The following is a 25,564-nucleotide window of genomic DNA, read 5'->3' as shown; positions in this document are numbered from 1 at the left end:
AATTAGCTGGGTGTGGGTGGCATGCACCTGTAGTCCCAGCTACTCAGGAGGCTGAGGCAGAAGAATTGCTTGAACCCAGGAGGCAGAGGTTGCAGTGAGCTGGAGATTGCACAACTGCACAACAGCCCGAGTGACAGAGCGAGACTTTGTCTCAAAAAACAAACAAACAAACAAAAAAGCAGAATCTAAAGCAAAATTATCCCCTACACTCTGTGGAAAGTAGTGTAAATATAAGGACATTGGCTTGGGAACGCAGAGACAGGCCAAAGTGAGGGCCAGTGAACCAGTGGTGGAGAAAGTGGCAGTGCCAGGATCTCAGAGACACTGTTAGATATCATTATTGTTACACTGTTATGTTTATGTTGTTATTATGTTATAATGTTACATTATTTTATTGTTATAGTGTTACTATTTTAGAGACTGGGACTCGCTGTCTCCCAGGCTGGAGTGCAATGGTGAGATCATGGCTCACTGTACCCTTGCACTCCCGGGTTCAAGCGATCCTCCCATCTCTCAGCCTACCAATTAGCTGGAACTACAAGGCGAGTGCCATCAGGCCTGGCTAATTTTATTTTTTGTAGAGACAGGGTCTTGCTGTGTTCCCCAGTCTGGTCTCAAATTCTTGGGCTCAAGGAATCCTCTTGCCTCGGCCTCCCAATCATCAAACACAAAAACACGCCAATGCAAAAGGCATTTTTCCTCCCTCAACCATCCCCAGAGAACACTGGATGAGATTAATAATTAACCAGTGTCTCCAAAAGGGCCTCAAGCCAGGTTAATTCCCAGTCTATGCTGATGCGGTTAAAAGGAAGAGATGCTTTTGGTAAGAGTTTCTCTGTCGCTTGGTACAGGTGGTCATGGGGAGGAGGGAAGGCTCACCCGCCACAGTCCACAGGACGGAGGGTTTGCGGAAACCCACAGCCGGTGGGGAAGAGAGGTGACCAAAGGTGTGTATGGCCTGTGGGGCTGGCCTTTGCCCACCTCCTCGCCCACGGTAGGGCCCACGCCCAACAGCACAGCTCACCTGGAAATGATCCAGCATCTGCTTCCAGGACAGCAGCAGCAGAGCCTCTTTCCGGACCTTCTTGGGAATCTCAGAGTAGAGGAGGGAGTTCTCTCGGCTGCCATATGGCATCCCTAAGGGGAGAAAGGAAACACCCAGAACCCTGGCTCAGGATGGGGAGATGCCCTCAGCCACGATGCTGACTCCCTGCAACTGGGCCCAGCTGGTTCCCTCTGCTTCTAGAACATTCTTCCAGGCCGCTGGAGGGAAAGCCCTCCCGGGAAAGCTATGGATCCTGGGTTTGCGTATGTAGGCAGTAGGGTCTTCCACCTGAGATACTTCTGATGAATCTCATGGCCCGAATTACCGAAGAAACAGCACACAAGAGGCTGGGTACGGTGGCTCTCGTCTGTAATCTCAGCGCTTTGGGAGGCCGAGGCGAGAGGACTGCCTGAGCCCAGGAGTTTGAGACCAGCCTGGGCAACACAGCAAGACCCCGTTTAAAAAAAAAGAATAAAATAAAGAAAAAAAGAAAAAGAAATCACACACAAAAGAACAACATGGGCAGTCAGGAACAAACACCCAACTCTCAACAGGTTGGGTTCAGCTCTCCAAGGCCCTTCTTTATCAAGGCTTTTGCAGAGGACAAGAATTAAATTAATGTAGGATTAGAGGGAGGGCAAAACCATCAAAAAGGAATAAGGGCCAGGCAACATGGCTCACGCCTGTAATCCCAACACTTTGGGAGGCCAAGTCAGGCAGATGACTTGAGATCAGGAGTTCGAGACCAGCCTGGCCAACATGGTGAAACCCCGTCTCTACTAAAAACACAAAAATTGGCCGGGCACGGTGGCTCAAGCCTGTAATCCAGCACTTTGGAGGCCGAGACGGGCGGATCACGAGGTCAGGAGATCGAGACCATCCTGGCTAATATGGTGAAACCCCGTCTCTACTAAAAATACAAAAAACTAGCCGGCGAGGTGGCGGGAGCCTGTAGTCCCAGCTACTCGGGAGGCTGAGGCAGGAGAATGGCGTAAACCGGGAGGCGGAGCTTGCAGTGAGTGAGATCCGGCCACTGCACTCCAGTCTGGGCGACAGAGCGAGACTCCGTCTCAATAAAAAAAAAAAAAAAAAAAAAAAACACAAAAATTAGCCGGGCATGGTGGCACATGCCTGTAGTCCCAGCTACTCAGGAGGCCGAGGCAGGAGAATCGCTTGAACCCGGGAGGCAGAGGTTGCAGTGAGCCGAGATTGCAGCACTACAGTCCAGCCTGGGTGACAGAGCAAGACGGTTACAAAAAAAGGGAAAGACGGCCAGGCGCGGTGGCTCAAGCCTGTAATCCCAGCACTTTGGGAGGCCGAGACGGGCGGATCACAAGGTCAGGAGATCGAGACCATCCTGGCTAACCCGGTGAAACCCCGTCTCTACTAAAAAATATAAAAAACTAGCCGGGCGAGGTGGCGGGCGCTTGTAGTCCCAGCTACTCGGGAGGCTGAGGCAGGAGAATGGCGTAAACCCGGGAGGCGGAGCTTGCAGTGAGCTGAGATCCGGCCACTGCACTCCAGCCTGGGCGACAGAGCGAGACTCCGTCTCAAAAAAAAAAAAGGGAAAGGGGAAGCGCACCTGGTCCCGTATTTCCCAACCTCGCCCCTAATCACATTTGGGCCTGGACCATCCTCTGGGGTGGGACCGTCCTGGGCACTGCGGGGCTCTGAGCAGCATCCCTGCCCTCCACCCACTTCATGCCAGGGGCACCCCACAGTCATGACAACCACACATATCCCCAGGCATCTCCCAGTGTCCCTTGCAAGGGCAGAATCACCCCCGACCTCAAACCACTGATTTAATCAAAGCTTCTGTAGAAAATGACGGTAGTGAGAGCTGCCAAGTGAGGGTTTTGGGTGGATTACATGAGTTAAGAAACGCAAAGCTCTTGGCACAATGCGCATGACCCTCTGTGAAATCAGCGTATTTCATCAGTAGGCCATGGCTTTCCACGTACGCGTGTCTCTGGGCTTGGGATAGGTCTTACTGGGGAACGCGCGATCAGGTTCTTAGTGGCAAATAAAATAACTGTGTATTTTCCAAATGGTCACGTCTTAGATTTGCTGGGTGATGGGACCATTGTCATTAGAAGAGGGAATGGCAGAAGCAGGATGGTAATCCCTGGGAAGCTTTGGTTTCCCCTCTCCACGCAACGCCACTGAAAAACCAGGACAGGGCTCCTCCAAGCATAAAGCTGTCCAGTAGCCCACAAACATGACATGGCTAATGACCAGTCACAGAGAGCTCGGAGCCCCGGCCCCTCCTTGCTCTATTTTCAACCCTGAGTTTCTCCAGGAGGAAGCCTTGGATTGGTGCTGTCCTGTCCTCTTTTCAGGACCTCCTCATACTTGTCTTTGTTTTTTTTTTTTTGAGACAGATTCTTGCTCTGTCGCCCAGGCTGGAGTGCAGTGGCACGATCTTGGCTCACTGCAGCCTCTACCTCCCAGGTTCAAGCGATTCTCCTGCTTCAGCCTCCTGAGTAGCTGGGATTACAGGCGTCCGCCACCACGCTGGCTTTTTTTTTTTTCTTTTTTTCTGAGACAGAGTCTTGCTCCCTCACCCAGGCTGGAGTGCAGTGGCGCAATCTCGGCTCACTGCAACCTCTGCCTCCTGGGTTCACACCATTCTCCTGCCTCAGCCTCCCAAGTACCTGGGACTATAGGCACCCACTGCCACGCCCGACTAATTTTTTGTATTTTTTTTTTTTTAGAGACGGGGTTTCACTGTGTTAGCCAGAATAGTCTCGATCTCCTGACCTCATGATCCGCCCACTTTGGCCTCCCAAAGTGCTGGGATAACAGGCGTGAGCCACCACACCCGGCCCTCACTTGCTTTTAAGAGGAGAACAGGAAGGCCACAAGCTCACCGCCTCCAGGATTAGTGCTTAATGAATAATATCTGTGCCACTTTTCTTTCTTGTTAGAGGCAGCCGCCGGGTCCTGCAGTTTCCCCCTGCTTGCTTTCTGTGTCCTGACTGAAAAATCACAGAGTGCCCTGACCTCGGTGGCCCAGCCAGTTGCAGGTTTTTCCCTGCAGGCTTGAACCAGAGCCTAGAACATTCCCAGGCACCGATAAATACCGAAAGCCAGCCCCGGCCCTGAGCCAAAATCCTTAAACCCTCACATAAACTCTACACCCTGACCCCCTTGCCGAGGACACACCTGGCTATAGAATGTGCCTTTTCTCTGATGCCCATTGCAAGGACACGAAGCCCACCCTGCACCGAAGGCCCCTAGGAAATGCTCTGGACTCATCCCCCTGGAATTTAGGGTTCCTTTCTTTGGAATCCCAACCAGCCCCATCTGGGGATGGCTCAGGGCACTTCCTTGTGGGAACTCCGCTGCCGCTGCCTTTGGGGTAACTGCAGCTGTGGGTTCAGTGGGATGAAATAGAACCTTCTCACCATTCACAACAGCCAAGACACGGAATCAACCTAAATCCATCAACAGTAGACTGGATAAAGAAAATGCAGTACATATGGCCAGGCGCGGTGGCTCACGCCCGTCATCTCAGCACTTTGGGAGGCCGAGGCGGGCGGATCACGAAGTCAGGAGATCGAGACCATCCTGGCTAACACGGTGAAACCCCGTCTCCACTAAAAATACAAAAAAATTAGCCAGGCGTGGTGGCGGGCGCCTGTAGTCCCAGCTACTCGGGAGGCTGAGGTAGGAGAAGGGCATGAACCCGGGAGGCGGAGCTTGCAGTGAGCCGAGATCGCGCCACTGCACTCCAGCCCGGGCGACAGAGCGAGATTCTATCTCAAAAAAAAAAAAAAAAAAAGGAAATGTAGTACATATATACCAGGGAGTATTATGCAGCCATAAAAAGAATGAGATCATGTCCTTTGCAGGGACATAGATGGAGCAGGAGACCATTATCCTTAGAAAACTAATGCAGGAACAGAAAACGCACGCAGGAACAGAACACCAAATACCACATGTTCTCACTTTAAAAGTGGGAATTAAATGATGAGAACACATGGAGCAGAACAGACACTGGGGCCTACTGGAGGGTGGAGGGTGGAGGGTGGAGGGTGGAGGGGGAGAAGCAGACAAAAGAACTATGGCGTACTAGGCTTCGTACCTGGGTGATGAAATAATCTGTACAATAAACCCCTGTGACACAAGTTTACCTGTGTAACAAACCTGCACATGTACCCTTGAACCTAAAAGTTTGTTTTTTTGAGACAGAGTCTCGCACTGTCGCCCAGGGTGGAGTGCAATGGAGTGATCTCGGCTCACTGTAACCTCCACCTTCTGGGTTCATGCAATTCTCCTGCCTCAGCCTCCCGAGTACCTGGGATTACAGGCACACACCACCATACCCGGCTAATTTTTCGTATTTTTAGTAGAGACAGGGTTTCACTATTAGCCAGACTGGTCTTGAAATCCCGACCTCGTGATCCACCTGCCTCGGCCTCCCAAAGTGCTGGGATTACAGGCGTGAGTCACTGTGCCCGGCCAATTTTTATTTTTATTTATTTATTTTTTTTGAGATGGAATCTCGCTCTGTCACCCAGGCTGGAGTGCAGAAGCACGATCCTGGCTCACTGCAAGCTTCGCCTCCCGGCTTCACGCCCTTCTCCTGCCTCAACCTCCCAAGTAGCTGGGACTACAAGTGCCTGCCACCATGCCCAGCTGATTTTTTGTATTTTTTAGTAGAGATGGGGTTTCACCATGTTAGCCAGGATGGGTTTTTTTTTTTTTTTTAAAGAAAGAAACAGCAACTTCTAGTTGTGGCAAGGAACACAGGTTTCCCACACGTGATGAAGCATGCTTGTGAAGTACAGTAGTGACGGAAGGATATACTTAAAGAAAAAGATTAGATTAACAGGGTTCCTTTTAAAGTGTATTTATGAAAAATGCAAAGTTCAGTGAGGTGTGTGGGAAGGAGAAAAGTCGTGCGGAGAGTCAGGGGTGAGCAAAAGAACCCAAGTGCAGGAAACACGACTCAGTCTCTTAGAGCCCTTGATGCTGCCGGGACCCCGACCGTCCGGCCGCCCATGGGGATGAGAGTTGAGTGATGTGTGATTCCGTTCGTGTGAAATGTCCAGAATAGGCCAATCCACAGAGACAGGAAGTGGGTTCATGGTTGCCCAGGGCTGGGGAATGATGGTTGATGGGGGACGGGGTTGCTTTTTGGGGTGAGGGAATGTTCTGGAAGTAGACAATAGTGATGGCTGCACAACTCTGTGAATGCACAACTAAAAGCCACTGAGTTTCACACCTTCAAAAATGAAACTGTGTAATGTGAATTACATCTAAATTTTGAAAAAGCACCCTGGGCCAACAGGAGGCGCGGGAGGGATGGGAGGGCCTGGGCAGCTGGTCCACAGGGACTCTCCGGGAGAGCGAGAGCTTTCCAAACAGGAAGTCAAACCCACAGACTTGCCAAGGACGCCAGGGCCACCTCCCTCCAGGCTGATTAATCAATGATCACCAAATGGCCCCTGCCAGCACATTCCTGGGGCAAGCTGCTGCTGGCGGCACTAGGATGGTGACAACTGGCCTTTGAGGCAAGGGCTGGAGGTGACTGCCAAGAGCTGTGGATTTCTGATGTCCCATCCCTCCTCGGACCTCCCTCACCAGCTCTGCCCCTGCAAACACGCCTGCTGCCAACCTGTCACCCACCCACGCCCTGGCGACCCAGGCCTGTGCAGACACCGTTTCCCGTCACTGCACGCTGTGGCCTCATGTGGCTGGCCTGGTGGGGGATCGGGATCCACACAGGGCTGGGCTCTCCCCTGGGTCTCGGCCTGGCATGCTGGGAGACAGGAATTCTTGCTTTCCCTTCCGAGGGAGTTCCAGAGCCGTCTGGAACCCTGCGGCCTCTTCCAGCCACAGAAGTCACCATTTGCAGTGGGGCGAGGCCGGTCTGCATGGGGCAGGAGCGGGGTCGGGAGCGCTTCCCAGTGCTGCAGTCTGAGGCCTGGAACCTGAGCCAGCCCCAGCCCATCTTCCCGGCGGCAGGAACTGCATGTTTCCCTGCTGCTCCTGCTAGCCTGACGCTGGGGGCTTCATCATGTGGATCTGAAAGAGGCCTTCCAGAGGGGCCCAGTGATTAGCTCCACACGCCCCACAGCAAACCTGGTGCCTGCTGAGGACACGGGTCCCCAGAGGGAGCAGAGGGGACAGGTCCCATGCTTTCAGCAGCGGGCCAGGCCTGGCCTTGGAGTCTGGATGCTGGGCTAGTACTAAGAAGCGTTATTATTACTCAGGGGCTGTGGGGAGGCCTGCCCCAAGAACCTGGATATGACGTGAGCTCAGTACTGCCCCTGACAGTGTTAAATGACAGGCTGGAGGAGCTGAAGGGTAAATGTCACCCAGAAAGGGGCAGTCTGGTTTCTGAGCCGCTCTAGGTACGTTCTGGGGTTTCTGCCACGTTCATGCCCACTGGGGTGGGCCCTCAGGACCTCCCGTGTATTGTGAGGACCTGCCCCTCCGAGCCCCAGACACACACAAGCCACAGGCGACCCGACGACCTCATGTATGCGGAGTCAATATGATTCTTTGTCCCGGAAATTTGGAGAAAGCTCCTCCGTTTCTGCGGGTGGCTAGAACCTGAGGCACGGAATCCCAGGGGCCGCGGAGGGGTTGTAGAAGACAGGTGGGCAGCAAGGTTGGGTGGACCCATGGAGACGCACACACCGAAGGATGCCTGGCTTCTGGAAGGTTCCAGTTCTCAGGTGCTGCTTCCTGAGGTCCAACAGGCTTTCTGCTCTTGGGTTCCATGAGATGCCCCTCTGCCTTTACTCCAGGGGTACTTCATGGCTCAGACGAGCTTGGAGAGTTTCTGTACCTTTTAGCAGCTCGGCGGAGATTCGAATGACGGCCCTGACAGAGAGGTGTCCGCACCCTGGGGCTTGGGTGTGGAGGCTACGTTACACAGAGAGACAAGCCTGTGCAGCTGGGATTAAGTGAAGGCTCTTGAGCTGAGGAGATGATCCTGGATTACTCAAGTGAGCCAGATGGCATCATGAGTCCTTATCAGAGGGAGGCAGGCCGGGCACGGTGGCTCACTCCTGTAATCTCAGCACTTTGGGAGGCTGAGGCAGGCGGATCACCTGAGGTCAGAAGCTTGAGACCAGCCTGGCCAACATGGAGAAACCCCGCTTCTACTAAAAATACAAAAATTAGCTAGATATGGTGGCAGGCACCTGTAATCCCAGCTACTCGGGAGGCTGAGGCAGGAGAATCACTTGAACCCAGAAGAGGTAGAAATTGCAGTGAGCTGAGATCGCGCCATTGCACTCCAGCCTGGGTGACAGAGCAAGACTCCATCTCAAAAAAAAAAAAAAGGGCAGAGGGGAATTTCAGACAGAAGAGGAGTAGGAGAAGGAGGCTGTGTGACCATCAAGCAAGAGGTTCCAATGTTGTGGCCACAAGCCAAGAGATGCCGGCTGCGACCAGAAGCTGGAAGAGGCCAGGACTGGTACCTTGATCTTGAATTTCTGCCCTCCAGAACTGTGAGAGAACCACTTTCACAATGGCAGCCACAGAAAACTCCTCCAAACACCCTGACCAGGACAGCAACCCCAACGGGAGCAAGTGGCCGTGGATGCCACAGGATAAAAACGAGGCAACGGCCCATGGCAGCCTTGGTCTGGACACTTGCCGTCGTAACAGCCAACCTCTCTCAGGTAATTGAAACTCAAGCCGTTTCAGTCCAATTTCTCCCAGACTAGAGTTGGCCAGCATTCTTAAAGGCCCAGACAGCCTGGGTACGGAGGCTCACGCCTGAAACCTTAGCATTTTGGGAGGCTGAGGCAAAAGGATTGCTTGAGCCTAGGGGTTTGAGACCAGCCTGGGCAACATGGCAAAACCTCGTCTCTACAAAAAACTGTCTGGGGATGGTGGCACATGCCTTTAATCCCAGCTACCTGGAGGGTTGAGGTTGGGAGGATCAACTGAGCCAGGGAGTTCCAGGCTGCAGTGAGCTGTGATTACACCACTGCACTCCGGCCTAGGCAATGGAGTGAGACCTCATCTCTAAAAAAAATAAAAAATAAAAGGAAGATAGTAAATGTTTTTGGCCACATGAGCCATATGATCTCTGTTGCGGTGACTCTCCCGCTGTAGCTTGAGAACAGCCAAAGTTGTCAGGAAACTAACGGGGACCAGGAAAACCTGACTTCTGAAGAAGGCTGTCACCTGCCGACCTGTTCTGGATGATTCTTCCTTTTAAATTCTTTGTTTGCCAAACCGCCATCTGATTCCCACACCGGCCTGTCTATGGAGAGGGACTGCGCTGACGGGGGAAAGAGGACAGCCACCTGGTGTCCACCTCAGTCACTGTCGTTAGCACGTGGTCAGCCTCAGGCAGAGGATGACAGCCGTTCACTGGTTCCAGTGCTGGCTGGGGGCCGCAGCACATGCGAGCCTGGGCTCAGAGGCTGAGGGCCCCACCCTGAGTCCCATGGTTGGGCGCAGCGGCCTGGACAAGGATCCCAGCGCCACCCCACCCCCAAGGAACACTTGGCGATGTCTGAGGACGTGGCTGCTTCTGGCATGGAGTGGGTGGAGGTCAGGAACACTGCTCAGGACCCTGCAGTGGCCGGACGGCCTCACCCCAGAGAATGATCTGGCTCCAGTGTCCATGGTGCCAAGCGGGAGAGACGCTGCCTTTGGTGCCCAGCCATGTGTCACGCTGTTTTCAAAGACACAGGCCTGGCTGATCTCTCCAAGGTGTCCTTCCTCCCAGCTCTTAAGGCCTCTGGGTGCAGTGGGTACCATCCGGATATCCGCTGCCCAACTCATGGGAGCCAGGCCGGCCGTGGCGGCAGAGGCTGCTGGAGAACGTGCAGCCTAACCCGCGCCCTGAAGGCGTTTGTGGTGCAGAGGAGCCCAGTCCCATGAGGCACTGCAGACGCTGCAGAAGGAGCTGCATGCAGGCACACGCCCAGAGGAGGAAGTGTTGATCCAGGGCCTGCAGCAGGGGCTGCAAGCGTGTGGCAAGTTGTCCCTGTGCTGTCACCAGCAGCAGACCAGGTTCTGCCATCCAGGAGGCTTTCCCGGAGCCTCAGGATCCTTCCTGATGCGCCTCCGGGGTAAGCTCCCACTGGAGTTACTCCCAACTCCCTCTAGGAATGGTTCAGTCCAGTCCTGTTTGTCACGAGCCCCACCCAGCCCGGACCAGGTGGCTGGGAAGTGACTCAGGGGGTGGACCTAGCTGACTAGCACTGGAAACAATCTCCGGGCTCAGAGCCACAGGGCCAGCTTAAGCCACGGCATCCTGGCCACTCGGAGGAGCGGGGCTGCCCTGTGCATGGCTCCCTGCACGGCTGATCCTCCGGGTACCTCCCCACCCACCCCAGGCAGCCCTTCCCTGTAGTCAGAGCCATCTGTGGCTGAGCCTCGAAGAACAGCACACCCAGGGCCCGGCCATCCGAGCACATCTTCTGACTCCTCCAGACCTCTGGGAACAGAGAAAACCAGGGCACCACGGTCCCAGAGGCTGTTCCTGCCCAGGCGGCCCGCAGGGCCCAGCTTACCCAGGTAGTAGAGGCGGTGGGAGTGGGGCCCAGACTCATCCGTCTTCTGCACAAACTGGAAGTCGTGGGGCGCCTTGTTAACAATGAGGCCCGAGTACTTGCGGCTGCTGTGGATGATGCTTCGGAGCCCGTCCCAAGAGTGCTTCTGCACCTGGAAGCGGGCGGCCGGGTCATCCGTGGCGGCTGCATCGCCTCGGTCGGCTGTTGGGGTGGTGGCCATCCTCTCAGCCCCCTCGGAATTCAGCGAGAAGCTGCAGGGAGGAAGCAAAGACTGTGAGAAAGGAGAACCGTTTTACCTACGAGAAGCTCCAACACTGCCCCTTGCAAGGCACTCAGGTTCTTCCGGACGAGCCCACCCCTGCCGCTTCCCACTCCCTAAACCCTTCTTGGTTGGTCCACCTCTTTCCATGTCACCAATGCTGCTAAGATTCACGCCACCATCACCTCTCCAATGAAAGATTTTTAAAAACTTTCTTCTGTTTGGAGATGGGGGTCTCAACTATGTTCCCCAGGCTCGTCTCAAACTCCTGGCCACAAGCAATCCTCCTGCGTCAGCCTCCCAAGTGGCTGGGATGACAGGTGTGAGCCACCATGCTGGGCTTTGGCTGAATGACTGAAACCACCTCCCACCAGGATGTTCCATATCCACTGCCAAGACCCCATCGCTTAAAACCCTTCCTGGTTTTCCACAGTCCCCGGGATAACAAGCAGTCCTCGCCACACCTCAAGGCTCTCGCTGACCCCTGCCAAGCCCTTGAATCTCATCCTCCTTATCCCCATGCCCCAGCCAAACCAGCCTTCACTCAGCTCCTCAGACAGGACGAGTTCCTTTGCATCGCAGGGCCTCTGCACATGCTGGCCCTCCTGCTCGGAATGCAGTTTTCCTCACTTTACTTAACTTCACATACATACATATATATATATATATATATATATATATATACACTTTTTTTTTTTGAGACAGAGTCTTACTCTGTTGCCCAGGCTGGAGTGCAGTGGCATGATCTCGGATCACTGCAGCCCCTGCCTCTCAGGTTCAAGCGATTCTCCTGCCTCAGCCTCCCAAGTAGCTGAGATTACAGGCGCCTGCCACCACGCCCAGCTGATTTTTTTGTATTTTTAGTAGAGACAAGGTTTTACTATGTTGGTCAGGCTGCTCACTAACTCCTGACCTCAAGTGATCCGCCTCCCTCAGCTTCCCAAAGTGTTGGGATTACAGGTGTGAGCCACTGCGCCCGGCCTGCTTGACCAACTTCTAATCAGACCTCAGCTTAAGCACTTGGCAGGCCCTCAGACACCTCGCACAACCATCCAGGCCGAAGCTGGTCCTTCTGCTCACCTTTCACACGCCACCTGGCTGCCCTCTTCCCTCCACCATCATCACAGCGGTTATTTGTGGGACCCCTGTGTCCCCCACATCTGTCCCATTCACAGCTGTGCTCCCAGAACCTTAGCTGGTGGGCGGCACACGGCAGGCATCCCCCAGAGCACTATGGAATGACTCTCTCTCACCGGCCCCACGGGGAGACACGCTGGGTCTCGGGAGAGGCCCGGGCGTGAAGGAGCAAAAAGCCATCCTGGTCACCTGTGCTGTTGGCTTGCTGTCCAGCCAGGGAGACGTTTGGCCTTCACTGGAATTTCCAGAGCCTCGGGATGGGGGAGGTGCAGGTGAGAGGGTGAATGGCACACACTTGCCCAAAGAACATCCCACTCGCTCCTCCCACTCAGGACACTCTGGATCCGCAAAGCAGCCACCACGAGCAGCCGCTGCAGTATCACAGCTCCCGCCACCCCACTCCCGCCCTCACCTGACTGGACTGGCCAGGCAAATATTTGTTTTACAGAAGTCTAAACATGGCCACAGTGACCCAGTTCTGCAAGAGCCAGTGGTCTGGAAGGGGTGGCACCGGGGCCTGTCTCACTTCCCTTTGTGGGCTCCGAGTGACTGCCGACCTTGCCAGAAGCCCTGTCCTCTGGGACCAACAGTTTGGCTGGGGGAAGTCGCTGCTCGCTTGGAGGAAGTGGGAACACCTGACGGAATGGACAGCAAGGACCGGGTGTGAGAGAAGTAAAGGGCAGGGACGAGTGCGCCGCCTTGACTCTGCGGCGTGCCAGTTCCGGAAAGACTCTGCCTCTTGCCAAGGGGAGCCCCCACAGGCTGACCAACGCAAGAGAAAGCACCCCAGCCCGCTCTGAGAGGGAAGGGGAGAAAGAGCTGCAAGGATGTCAACAAGCACCTCTGAAAGATCAGGACCTGCAACTGTCACCTCACTTGGGCTTGTGACAGCCCATTCTGCAGGTGGGAAAACTGAGGCTGGGAGGGCATTGGAGCCTGCTCCCAATCACAGCCGAGTGAATGAGCAAAGGGGTTTCGATGGAAGCGGCCCGGCCCCCAGCCTCCCACTGAGATGCTGTGTGACAAGCCCAGCAATTGCAGCAGGAAAAGCCACAGTGCAGCCCCGAGAGCTTCCCGTGCCGTGCTGCGAGACACCCGTGTCCTGTGGGAACCCAGAGAGCTTCCCGTACTGTGCTCTGCGAGACACCTGTGTCCTATGGGAAGGTCCTAGAAGCCAAGGAGAGTAGAAGCCACCTCAGCATGGGACATATGAAAGGCTCATGGGGCAGGGGGCTCCTTGGGAAGGTGGCTTCTGGGTATCACGCTGTGGGCTGATTTCTGGAGGCTCCTCTCCAACTCGATCCCCAAGAAATGACAGGGGAAAATGCTTCCCTCGTTTCCTCCTACTCCATCCAGGCAGGGCCAGCGTGTCCTGCCCTCCAGCCAGAAGGAGCACAGTTTGTTAGTTCAGCTCCTCCTGAGACGGAACTAAAGACATGAACCAAAGGATATCAGCACTCACAGGGCTCTCAGGTTACCAGGATGTCCTTGCCCACTGCAGAGCTGCAGTTCCCCTCTAGGGCAGTGGGGAGCCACGAGCGGTGTTAGGCAGGGGCTGGGACCAGGACCGCCTGAGCACTCAAGAACCCACACTGTCCGGAGCACTGCTGGCAACAAGCCCAGAAAACTGAGCCCGGGGAGCTCCTCCGAGCGGCCTAAGCACCCCTCTAAGCTGTGCTGCCCCAATTCAAGCCTGGCTCATGGCAGCAAAGAAAAAATATGACCTTCAGAGCTCCCAAAGGGGCCACCCATGAGCGCAAAGCCTCTCTGGAAGCACTGACAGAACCATGTGGCTTATTTCCATTGCAAAGAACAATAAAAATGATCTTGCCTCTGATCACCACAGATAGCCCAAGAAGCAAAAATTCGATCCCGGAGATGAGAAATGAAATGAGACATCGTGAGAAACTTCCAGGAATCTTCTGGATGTGGCTAGACTCTTTAGCTTGAGCTTCCAGACAGGCCGAGGCTTGGTGCTGGAGCCTGGCCCTCTGCTCACCTCTCTTCTACCCGGAGGCACAGCCCGGACTGCAGAGAGGCTGGCGAAAGAGTGAGGGAGCGAGCGAGGGCGAGCCTGTGACTGGCTTTCTCCACCTAGCACCACCCTATGCTGCGGTTCAGGGGAGTCAAGAGTTTACACAGCTGCAGAGATGAAAGGGGATTCCAGGCCACTAACTCAAGTCTACCTACTCCTTCCTTCAGCCAATCAGCTGGGTGCCTCTGCGGCCTGTGACGCCACCAGCAAACAGCTCTAGACCTTCCGGCACGGTCTCTGTCAAGGCTGGGTGGCAGATCTGTGATCTCCTTTTCAAATTTTTCATTTTTTTTTTTTAAGAGACGGGGTCTTGCTATGTTGCTCAGGCTGGTCTCAAACTCCTGGGCTCCAGCGATCCTGCCACCTCAGTCTAGCAAATAGCTGGGATGAGAGGGGTGCAAGCCACTGTGCCCAGCTCCAAAGTTCTGTGATCTCTGTGTCTGAGATGGTGCTTTGGTGGCAAGCAGGGGCGCGGGAGTAGTCAGAGATGGCTGAAGTATTCCGACGCCCAGAAGGAACCGTAGATTCAGTGCTGACTGCGGTTCTGAGTTCGGGCCGACCACAAGGTGATAAGGCAGAAAGAAAGGCGGGAGCCCCTGGCTGGCATGGGGCAAGGGGCATAGGGGGGTGGTGAGGACAGGGTCCTACCCATGCACTAGATGGGGAAATGCCTCAAGGTGGACTTTAGGCAGCTGGCCTGGGCCAGGCAAGTGCTCCTGCAAGTGGGGGCTGCTGGGGAAACAGCATGTCATCCTCTGTTCTACCAAACTGCCCCCAGCACCGCCTGGGCCTTTAGCTTTGATGAGCAACCTTCAGAGTTACCCAGCAGCCTGTGCCCAGGTGGGACATTAGTGTGTGCAGATAAGGGAAGGGACACAGATCCCCTTCAGTAACTGACCCCTAAGGCATGTGCCCACCAGACACTAGAACCGCCGGGTTTTAGAGCCCACAGCTGGGCCAATCATAGCCCTTCACAACATCCCTGTCTTCCCCAGTCCATTCTTCAATTCCCTTCCTGACTGAGCATGCTCCATTAAAGCAAACAAGCCTAAGAGTATTAGAAAATCGAGGCTGGGCGCGGTGGCTCACGCCTGTAATCCCAGCACTTTGGGAGGCCGAGGAGGGTGGATCACGAGGTCAGGTGATCGAGACCATCCTGGCTAACGTGGTGAAACCCCGTCTCTACTAAAAATACAGAAATTAGCCGGGTGTGGTGGCACAGGCCTGTAGTCCCAGCTACTTGGGAGGCTGAGGCAGGAGTATCGCTTGAACCCGGGAGGTGGAGGTTGCAGTGCGCCGAGATCGTGCCATTGCACTCCAGCCTGGGTGACAGAACGAGACTCCGTCTCAAATAAATAAATAAATAAATAAATAAATAAAAATGGGCTCAGTCAGGTTGAATGGCCTGTCCAACGTCACCCAGTGAGGAAGGGGAGTGGAACCCCAGTCTCTTGGAGCCCCAAACCCACAGCCTTACAGTGAGATCAGTGGTTCTCACTCGGGAGTGATTCTGCCCCCAGCACAACTTGGCGATGTCTGCAGACATCTGTGGTTGTCTCAACTGAGGGGAGTTCCTGGCATGAAGTGCGTGGAGGCCAGGGACGCTGCTCAGCACCCTGAAGTGCCCGGGACGGCCCCACCCCAGAGAACATTCCAGCCCCAATGTCCACAGTGCTGAGGGGGAGACCCCACACTAGGCCACGCTGCCTCTTTGCTCGAAATAACCAGAACAGCCTTGGGGACCTGCCGGGGAATCCAGGGGAGAGGGAAAGCAGGGGCCTTCCAGATCTCAGACTGTTGGGGAATTCCAGAAGCTGGGCCACATCTCCACTGATCAGCCTCCAAAGCCAGCCTCACCTTCTCCAACTTCCGGTGTTCTCCTTGTCCAGGCGCAGTTTCTTAACCTTCCGCATGAACCACTCAGCTGACCTCAGGAGGGCAGGGGTGCCTGCGGACAAGCAGGAGGAGAGACCAAAGGGCTGCAACCCCGGCAGGTGGGGAGTGGGCGCTCCTGCCCCCTTCGCCCCCTCCCCATTTCCCCAGGCAGTCCTCCAAGCCTCCAGGAGCACCCTGAGGCCAAGGGCATTCTGAAGAGACGATGCTTCAGGCCCTGCCCTGAAATGCGGGAGGTGCTGGGCATTTGCCAGAGACCGGCATCTTTCTCAACAGGAGGTTCCTTTCAAGGTGTGAAGTCCCTGGGAGTTTCAAGGGACTCCAGGGACACCACACCAGGGCACTTGCTGGAAACAGAAGAATTCCAAATTCCTCACTGTGGCCACTCCCTGATGGCCCTGGTGACCCTGCCTACTCGCTTCGTCCTTGACCGTGACCTTTGGCCGTACTTGCCTCCTTACTGTCCCTCAACACATCTGCTTGCTCCTAGCACATGGCTTCTGCACGACGCGCCCCTTGGCCTGAAATGCCAGTTGCCTGCTTTTGATATGACTTGCTCCTTCTTGCCCTGTGGCTCCTGATACCACCTCTTCAGAGGTCATTCCTGAGCGCCCCATCTGAAGATGCTACCTGACTGCCCCCATCACTACACCCGGATGCTGATACGATGGCCTGGACCATCATTCCAGTGGTCCCCTTCCCCAGGGAGAGTGGCTCTCACCTGGGGGTGATTCGGCCCTCCAGGGGACACTGGACGATGTCTGGAGACATTTGTGGCTGTCACAACTTGGGGATGCCCTGGCATGGAGTGGGTGGAGCCCAGAGACACTGCTTAGCACCCCACAGAGCCCAGGATGACCCACCCCAGAGAAGGATCCCACCTCAAATGTCAGCAATACCAAACCGGAGACCCCTGCATCCATTACTTGGGGGGAAATTTGAGTTCAATGCCTACGCTCATATTAATACTGGAATAAACTTTCCATGGAACAAGCATTTTAAATGAGGGGGACCCCCCAGCTCCTGGGATTCACCTCCTCTCTCCTTCCCCACTCAGGGGGTGAGGATTTCAATGTCTGCAGCCTCCTGGGACCTTAGTAGGGCAGAGGATCATGGGACACAGTTTCTTGAGGATTCCTGGAATCCCCTAACCCAGGGAGTCTCACCTGGGGATACCTGGCCCCTCCAGGGGACATTTTTGGTTTGATGACTGGGACGGTGCAGGGAGGCATGTGGCTGGTGGAGGCCAGCGATGCTGCTTAACCCCTACAGTGCACAGGACAACCCCTCTCCCACTCCTCTGCCAGGAAGGACCCAACCCTAAATATCAGTGGCAAGGCTGAGAAACCCTTCTGTTGGTAAGGGGGCACTCCTCACGGGAATGTTAGTTCCACAGGGCAGGTCACATCTATCCTGGTCCCAACAGACCGCCTGAACCCAGACCATGCCTGGTCCTCAACAAACATTTCAGGTTGAATGAACGAGCTACTGTCCTTTCTTGGATGCTGTCTGAAGTCAAAGGGGCCCCTTGTTTGGCTGGTGCCCAACTACCTTCTCAGACAAGCCAGGTCCCACGATGGGCAGTTGCCCAAAGGCGTAAAGAAGAGAGAGCCAGCCGGGTACAGTGGCTCACGCCTGCAATCCCAGCACTTTGGGGGACTGAGGTGGGCAGATCACCTGAGGTCAGGAGTTCTAGGCCAGCCCGGCCAACATAGTGAAATCCCATCTCCACTAAAAATACAAAAATTATCCGGGTGTGGTGCTGCAAGCCTGCAATCCCAGCTACTCAGGAGGCTGACACAGAAGAATTGCTTGAACTCAGAAGGTGGAGGTCGCAGTGAGCTGAGATTGCGCCACTGCACTCAAGCCTGGGCGACAGAGCGAGGTTCTGTCTCAAAAACAAAAGAAGAGAGGGAAGCACATGGGGACAGGACTGAGATTGTAAGGGAAGAGGTTAAGCATAAAGTCATCACGAAAAATCACTGGCTGCAATCTCAGTCCAGTGGTGAAAAGTATGGGTTCTGGTCTCAGAGAGAAGGGTTCAAATCCTAACTCTGTCACTTCTGGGGAAGTCCCTGAACCTCTCTGAGCTTCCACTTTCCCAGCAAGAACATGATACGACAGTATGTACACCTGGGGCCACAGAAGGAATGAAATGAGACTGCACACATACAGCTTTTAAAACAGTGTCTGATGTAGCACAAACTAAATGACAGCTAGCGCTGTCAACTAAACAAGCTACTCAAAACCACAGAAAGGGGCAAGACTCAAACTAAAGTCCTTTCAGAGGCAGAATCCACACCATTTACTGACCAGGTCAGGCAGTATAGGGGGATACAGGCACCCCTCCACCAAATCCTGCCGAAGTCAGCACTCTCCCCTTCCCCTCCTCAAAGCCTTCAGAAAGCTCCTTCCAGGGACAGCTAGAGGGGGACAGGGGTGGAAAGAAAAGCCTCCAGCAGGCACACAAAAAGCTGCAGCCACTGCCCTTCGGAGGACAACCACCCAGGGCCATAAAATTCCATTTCCTGGCAATCTCTATGTTCCAGAGCAGGCAAAGGAATCCCACCAGCCCACATCCCAGCCTTCCTGGCTGCCAAACCCCAGCACAACTGACCTTCTAAAGGGTCCAGAGAGCCTCCATTCCAGCTGCAGGCGTGGGACACAGACCTTTATAGGATAAATGTGTCATGAAGGTGGCAGGTTAATGGAAGCACCAGTCAGCCATTCAGCTTCCCCCACTCAGGAGCTGCAGACTGTCAGGCCCGATTCTACCTGGCTAGATCCTAGCTCTGCCTCCAAGCTCTGCAGCACCGTCTGCATGCCCTGGACAGAATCTGGGAGAAAAGCCATCCCACGGCCCCGATTTCCCCAGGGCCCAGCAGAGGAATGCAGGGATTGGTGCCTACAGTCCACACCTCCTGGGCTTTAGTCCCAGCTCCTCGAAAGCAGGTTGGTTCTTGCCGGGGAGGCAAGTGACTTCCTCCTGGGGCCCCTGGGGAAGACTAGGGGGTGGGGTCTAAGGGAATAGACCGCTTTTGATGGCTCAGAGGCAGCGTGGACAGGGAAGTGTCAGCGCTGGCCTAAGCCTGTGTGGGAAGAAGGTGGGCGGCTGGACAGGCCTGAGAAGGGAGGCTGAGAGAAGGGGAATGGACCCTGTGGGCTGGACCCTGGGAAGACAGCTATGCTAACCACTACACCACCAACGCCTCGGCAGGAAAAAGAGTCTCTGGATGTCCTTAATAAAGGGATCAAGTAGGGTTGAGGATCAGGACTGGGTCGGGGGAGACCAAGTCTTGGGAAGAAGGTTGGGGGAAGGGGTAAAGGGGTGAGGACAGGATGCAGGTCGAGGGAGGTGGCCTCTGTGCACATACAGCATTTGCATGGGGAGAGGGAGGAGATCGGGACCTCCAGAGCCTGCACGGAAGGGGAGAGGGTGTCAAGGTCTGCAGCAGCAAGGGCGTTCTCGGGTGCGGCCACCTCCGGAAGGGGTCAGAGCCTGGAGGCCTGGGCAGCAACGGGATGGGTGGGGAAGCCCGACCGGGAAAGGGAGAAACTGGGAGGCGGCCTGGCCAGCGCAGGAATCGGGGAAGGAAACAAGGTGGAAGGGGGCCTGGGGCGGAGGGGAAACGAGGCAGGGGGCTGGAGGGACCCGCAGACGGGTGCATGGAGGCCCCGGGGTGGAGGGAGGACAGACGATGGCGAGGGCAGGGTCAGGGCCGAGGCGGGACCGGTCAGTGGCGGGTTCAGGGTCGCGGCCGGGGCGGGACGAGGCGCACGGGCGCTACTCACCGGGACGTGGGGCGGCGGCCGGGCTGGGCAGGTCGTCCCGGGGCCAGCGGCGCCTCACGGTCGCGGCTCCATGCCCGGGACTGCGGCCCCGGAAGTGGCGGGCGCGGGGGACGACAGCGGCGGCGGACACAGGGGACCCGCCGGCTCAGGCACCTTTGACCCGGAAGTTGAGCGTCCCAGGCGGCGGCCTGGGATTGGACACCACTAGGCACGTACCAAGGCGTCCGCGGCGCTTGGGGGGAAGCCCGCGGCGGGCGCCGGCGGCCTAAGGTGCGGAACGCCCCATGAACGACATCTTCCGGTGGGGTAAGGAGAGACACCCCCATGTGACTTGGTATCGTTCAGTCAAGCCCATGATACTCTACTGTTAATAATAGCCGGAGATGGGGTATGTTACCGTGGCGTTGGTGGTATAGTGGTTAGCATAGCTGCCTTCCAAGCAGTTGACCCGGGTTCGATTCCCGGCCAACGCACAACTGGATGTTTTTGCCACTTTGAAACTTTAATTTTATTTATTTTTGAGACGGAGTCTTGCACTGTCGCCCACACTGGAGTGCGGTGGCGCGATCTCCGCTCGCTGAAACCTCCACCTCCCAGGTTCAAGCGATTTTTCCTGCCGCAGCCTCCCAAGTAGCTGGGATTACAAACGTGCGTCACCACGCCCAGCTAATTTTTGTATTTTTAGTAGAGATGGGGTAGGGGGAGGGGCGGGTCACCATTTTGGCCAGGCTGGTCTCGAACTCCTGACCTCAGGTGGTCCGCCCTTTTCGGCCTCCCAAAGTGCTGGAATTACAGGCGTGAGCCACCGTGCACGGAACATTTTTTTAAATCCCATAAAAATTTCCAAAAGGCGGGAGGAAAGCGGAAGAGAAGGTATGGGACCACAATCCAGAACTTCTATTTCGGTGAATTTCAAATAATATTACTTCTCCGGTTAGGGAAAAGAGCAGACCTGTTTCCGCCCGGGATCGAACCGGGGACCTTTCGCGTGTGAGGCGAACGTGATAACCGCTACACTACGGAAACCGATAAAGGTCACGTTTCTTTGAACTCTCATATAGAGATGATGATGCAGCGCTAGTTACACTGTAGCACTCCAAAGAAATACTGGCTGTGGTCAGCTAAGGCAATATCCGCGCTTCCTGAATACCTGTTATTTCACTTGATACAGTAGAGACCCAAAGAAGGAAAATACGGAAGACAAAAAGAAATCCAACAAACACCCTTTCCAACACACACACACACACACACACACACACACGTTTACTACTTTATCATAAATCCACCTTGCATTAAAACAATGAAAGTCAAATGGCCCACAAAACCATCCGGGGTCAAATGAACCTTTTCTTGGTTCATCTCATAGCTAAAATCTATACTTGACATCACATTAGTTTCTGCAGATAGTCACCATTTTGCTTTAGATCAAACTACTTTTTTGTTTTGTTTTGTTTTGTTTTGTTTTTTAAGAGAGAGTCTCATTCTGTCGCCCAGACTGGAGTGCAGTGGTACGATCATCCCTCCCTGCAGCCTCCACCTCCTGGGCTCAAGCGATCCTCCCACCTCAGCCTCCTCGGTAGCTTGGACCACCTTGGACCACAGGTGTGGACCACCACGCCTGGGTAAATTTTTAAAAATGCGTTTGGTAGAGACGGTGACTTGTAGCTGGGACTACAGGCGTGTGCAATCATGCCCAGCTAACTTTTGTATTTTTTATGGAGACTGGCGGGCCTACACTATGTGGCCCACCCAGGCTGGTCTCCAACTCCTGACTTCAACGTGATTCGCCCGCCTGCAGCCTCCCAAAGTGCTGGGATTACGGGCATGAGCTACCGCGCCCGACCCTAGCTACACTGTAAAAGAGCTTTCTGAAAAAGAAAAACTGTGCGTGTATGTGTTTACACGTTAAATGCAGGAAATTTAGGAGGAAAAACAAAAAACAAGCCAGACACAGAAGATAATTTAAATGTAATTAAAATGGCTTTTCATCTCACCACCCAGAGCGTGTTACACGTTAAAGCAATCTGGTTTCTCTTTCTTGCCTTTCTCTCTTTTTTTTTTTTTTCTGAGACGGAGTCTCGCTGTCTCCTAGGCTGGACTGCAGTGGCTGGATCCCGGCTCACTGCGAGCTCCGCCTCCTGGGTTTACGCCATTCTCCTGCCTCAGCCTCCCGAGTAGCTGGGACTACAGGCGCCCGCCACCGCGCCCAGCTAGTTTTTTGTATTTTTTTTTAGTAGAGACGGGGTTTCACCGTGTTAGCTAGGATGGTCTACGATCTCCTGACCTCGTGATCCCCCGCCTCGGCCTCCCAAAGTGCTGGGATTACAGGCTTGAGCCACTGCGCCCGGCCTCCTTTCTCTCTTTCTCCCTTTCTTTCTCCCTTTCTTTCTCTCTCTCTTTCTCTCTCTCTTTCTCTCTCTCTTTCTCTCTCTTTTTCTTTTCTTTCTTTCTCTCTCTCTTTCTCTCTCTTTTTTTTTTTTTTTTTTTTTTGAGATGGAGTTTGCTCCTGTTGCCCAGGCTGGAGTGCAGTGGCCCAATCTCAGCTGACTACAACCTCCGCTTCCCGGGTTCAAGCGATTCTCCTGCCTCAGCCTACCAAGTAGCTGAGATTACAGGCACCCGCCACCACGCCCAGCTAATTTTGTATTTTTACTAAAGACAGGGTTTCGCCATGTTGATGAGGCTGGTCTCGAACTCCTGACCTCAAGAGATCCGCCCGCCTCAGTCTCCCAGAGTGCTGGGATTACAAGCCTGAGCCACCACTCCCGGCCTCTTTATTTTCTTAAAGAGACAGTAGAAGAGGTGGGGAGATGATGGCAAGAATTTAGGATCAGAGTGCTGTAAAGTTCCACACACCCTCACTCTTGCGGGGCTGGGATTAGGATGAGGAGACTAAAGCGCTGTAAGGCACTGGCACCAGGTGCAAAAATTAAGGAGGTGCCAAAAAACTCAATAATCAAGATAAATAATATTTCAATACTTTTTTTCTCTCTCTCTGTGTTGTCTAGGCTGGAGTACAGTGGCACAGTCTTGACTTACCGCAACCTCCACCTCCCAGGTTCAAGTTATTCTCGTGCCTCAGCCTCCCTAGTAGCTGGGATTACAGACATGAGCCACTATGCCAGGCTAATTTTTGTATTTTTCGTAGAGACGGGGATTCCACCGTATTGGCCAGGCTGGTCTTGAACTTCTGAGCTCAAGTGATTCGCCTGCCTTAGCCTCCCAAAGTGCTGGGATTACAGGCGTGAGCCACTGCGCCGAGCTCGTGTTCCCTTTTAATAAGGACATCCATGATATTAGACTACAGCCCACCCTAATGATCTCATTTTAACTTCATTGCCTTTGCAAAGACCTTATTTCTAAATAGGGTCATGTTCTTAGGTGTTGGAGGGTTAGAATTCTGACTTATCTTTTGGGGGAGTGGGACACAAGAGAGGGATTAGCCATTGTTTGATGAATTGCAACTAATTAACCAATCCCCTATTGTCTGACTTTCAATGCTTCCCTCTTAACTAAGCAGCCAGGAAATCCTGGTTGCTACAATTTATCATAATGTTGCCTATTTACATGTCTGTTTCTCCTTAGAGCAAAACCCACTGAATCTAATGAGATGTCCTCATTCTCCAGTTCCACTTTCTCTTCTCCAATTATTTTTTGTTTTGTTTTGAGACAGTCTCGCTCTGTCACCCAGGCTGGAGTGCAAAGGGGCGATCTCGGCTCACTGCAACCTCCACCTCCTGTGTTCAATGAATTCTGGTGCCTCAGCCTCCCGAGTAGCTGGGATTCCAGGCGTGCCACTATGCCTGGCTAATTTTTGTGTTTTTAGTAGAGATGTGTTTTTGCCATGTTGGCAAGGCAGGTCTCAAATTCATGACCTCAGGTGATCCACTGCCCTGGCCTCCCAAAGTGCTGGGATTACAGGCGTGAGCCACTGTCCCCGGCCTCCAGTTCTATTTTGAGCTAAGGTGACCATATACCTGACTTTGGCTAGGATGGTCCCAGTGTATGCCCCCAACCCCTCAGCTCTCCCTTTCTTGCTCAAAAGTGTCTTGATTGACCAGGCACGGCGGCTCACGCCTGTAATCCCAACACTTTGGGAGGCCAAGGTCAGCAGATCACCTGAGGTCTGGAGTTTGAGCTCTGCCTGACCAACATGGCGAAACCCCATCTCTACAAAAATTAGCCCTGCATGGTGGTGTGTGCCTGTAATCCCAGCTATTTAGGAGAATGAGGCTGGAGAATCTCTTGAACCCGGGAGGCAGAGGTTGCAGTGAGCCAAGATCACGCCATTGCACTCTAGCCTGGGCGACAGGGCGAGACTCCATCTCAAAAAAAAAAGTGTCCTAATTTTGACTATAAATTATACGGTCACTCTGTCTTGAGCTTCAACGTAGTCAGACTCCCGCATCCACCACTCCCCCAAAACTCTTCTCACTGATCACCCTTCTGCATCCGGTTCCAAGGTCAGTCTCTCCGTCCCGGTCCTCTCCATGGCATTTGACCCGCCTGATCCCTCCTGCCCCGGGGAGCTCTGTCCTCAGACCATGCACTTCCCTCCCACCTGTCTGGGACATCCCTCAGTCTTCCCTTCTCTCCATTGCTGGCCAAGGGCTGGGTCCTCCAGCCTCCTCCCTCCTTCACCCACACCCCTCCCTAGCGGGCTTCAAACCCGGTCTACACCCAGCGTTGCCTACCGTCCCGTCTCCAGCCCCAGTCTCCCTTGAAGTTCAGACTCTGTGTTCAGCAGCCCCTGATGTCTCCACGTGGGGGTCATGGGGTCTCACATTTAATGCAGTCACGTTGGTCCCAACTGGACCCCAAACTGTTCCTCCCATGTCCACCACCTAGGCTGAGGGCAGGTCCATCCTTCCAGGGACTCAGCCAGAACCTGGGAGTCACCCTGGGCCCCTACTCTCCCACCCATATCCAATCACTGAGCAAATTTGATTAACACTGCTTTCAAAATGCACCTAGATGGGCCAGGCACCGTGGCTCACACCTGTAATCCCAGCACTGTGGGAGGCCGAGGTGGCCAGATCACCTGAGGTAAGGAGTTCGAGACCAGCCTGACCAACATGGAGAAACCCCATCTCTACTAAAAATACATAGCTGGCCGTGGTGGCATGTGCCTGTAATCCCAGCTACTCGGGAGGCTGACACAGGAGAACCGATTGAACTCAAGAGGCGGAGGTTGCGGTGAGCCAAGATCATACCATTGCACTCCAGACTGGGCAACAAGAGTGAAACTCCGTCTCAAAAAAACAAAAATGCACCTAGAACCTGATCACTGTTTTCCCACTCAGTGGCTGTTCCCTGGTCCAGCCTCCAGCATCGCTCACCTGGGCCAACAGTCATCCCTACCTGGACCCCAGTTCCTGCCCTCACCCCCCACAGACGGTCTCCCCACCAGCAGCCACCAGAGGGTGCTTTTGAGCACCTGAGTCACGTCCCATCCCATCCCTCCTCTGCCCACAACCCTCCATGGCTCCCACTTCTCTCAGGGTCAAAGCCCAAGTCCTCCCCATGTCTCACCAGGCCTGGCATGACCTGCCCCATCCCCTGCCTGCCCTCTCCTCTTCCCTTTCTCCCCCTTGCTCACTCTGCTCCTCCTCGCTGTTCCTCCAACACACCAGGTGCGGTCCTGCCACAGGGCCTTTGCACGGGCTATGCCCTCTGGCGGACCCAGGTATTTCCAAGGCTCACTCCCTCTCTTCCTTCAAACCTTAGTTCCGAGGTTACCTCCTCAGAGGGCCCTTCCTGCCTGAGCCTGGCTAAGTGGTAGCCTGTCCTATCTGACCTTGGAACCCACAAACTTGGTACCTATAATTTAAACATGTTCTTCTCGGCCGGTGCAGTGGCTCACATCTGCAGTCCCAGTGCTTGGGGAGACTAAGGGTAGCAGATAGCTT

General features: G+C 54.4%; 1 protein-coding gene and 2 non-coding genes across 7 annotated transcripts in view; 1 reads left to right on the top strand and 2 right to left on the bottom strand.

The window, feature by feature from the left end:
* The window catches only part of DPP9 (dipeptidyl peptidase 9), a 51,633-nt gene extending 31,793 nt beyond the window's left edge, over window positions 1-19,840 (bottom strand). For 3 of the 5 annotated variants that reach the window (XR_004434444.1, XM_033200483.1, XM_033200484.1), the window contains exons 1-5: window positions 19,656-19,840; window positions 18,481-18,533; window positions 15,828-15,918; window positions 10,540-10,790; window positions 1,025-1,137 (exon numbers count right to left, since the gene is read on the bottom strand). Coding sequence is in view for 4 of the 5 variants with exons in the window: in XM_033200483.1 (XP_033056374.1) it covers window positions 1,025-1,137; window positions 10,540-10,790; window positions 15,828-15,883 (420 nt within the window). In the remaining variant the exon portion in view is untranslated. Of the gene's footprint in view, window positions 1-1,024; window positions 1,138-10,539; window positions 10,791-15,827; window positions 15,922-16,588; window positions 16,663-18,480; window positions 18,534-19,655 lie in introns of all 5 variants that reach the window. The other 2 variants (XM_033200485.1, XM_033200487.1) reach the window with 2 other exon arrangements.
* A 216-nt stretch (window positions 19,841-20,056) lies between these two features.
* TRNAG-UCC lies at window positions 20,057-20,128 on the top strand. Its single transcript has one exon. It is a non-coding gene; the product is annotated as a tRNA-Gly (tRNA).
* A 480-nt stretch (window positions 20,129-20,608) lies between these two features.
* Window positions 20,609-20,681, bottom strand: TRNAV-CAC. The gene has a single exon. It is a non-coding gene; the product is annotated as a tRNA-Val (tRNA).
* Window positions 20,682-25,564: the final 4,883 nt, after the last annotated feature.

The sequence above is a fragment of the Trachypithecus francoisi genome, unplaced genomic scaffold (assembly GCF_009764315.1).
Source record: "Trachypithecus francoisi isolate TF-2019V2 unplaced genomic scaffold, Tfra_2.0 Lachesis_group5, whole genome shotgun sequence".
Lineage (NCBI taxonomy): Eukaryota > Metazoa > Chordata > Mammalia > Primates > Cercopithecidae > Trachypithecus > Trachypithecus francoisi.
The sequence above is the reverse complement of the archived record's forward strand: the minus strand, read 5'-3'. Positions and strand labels throughout refer to the sequence as shown.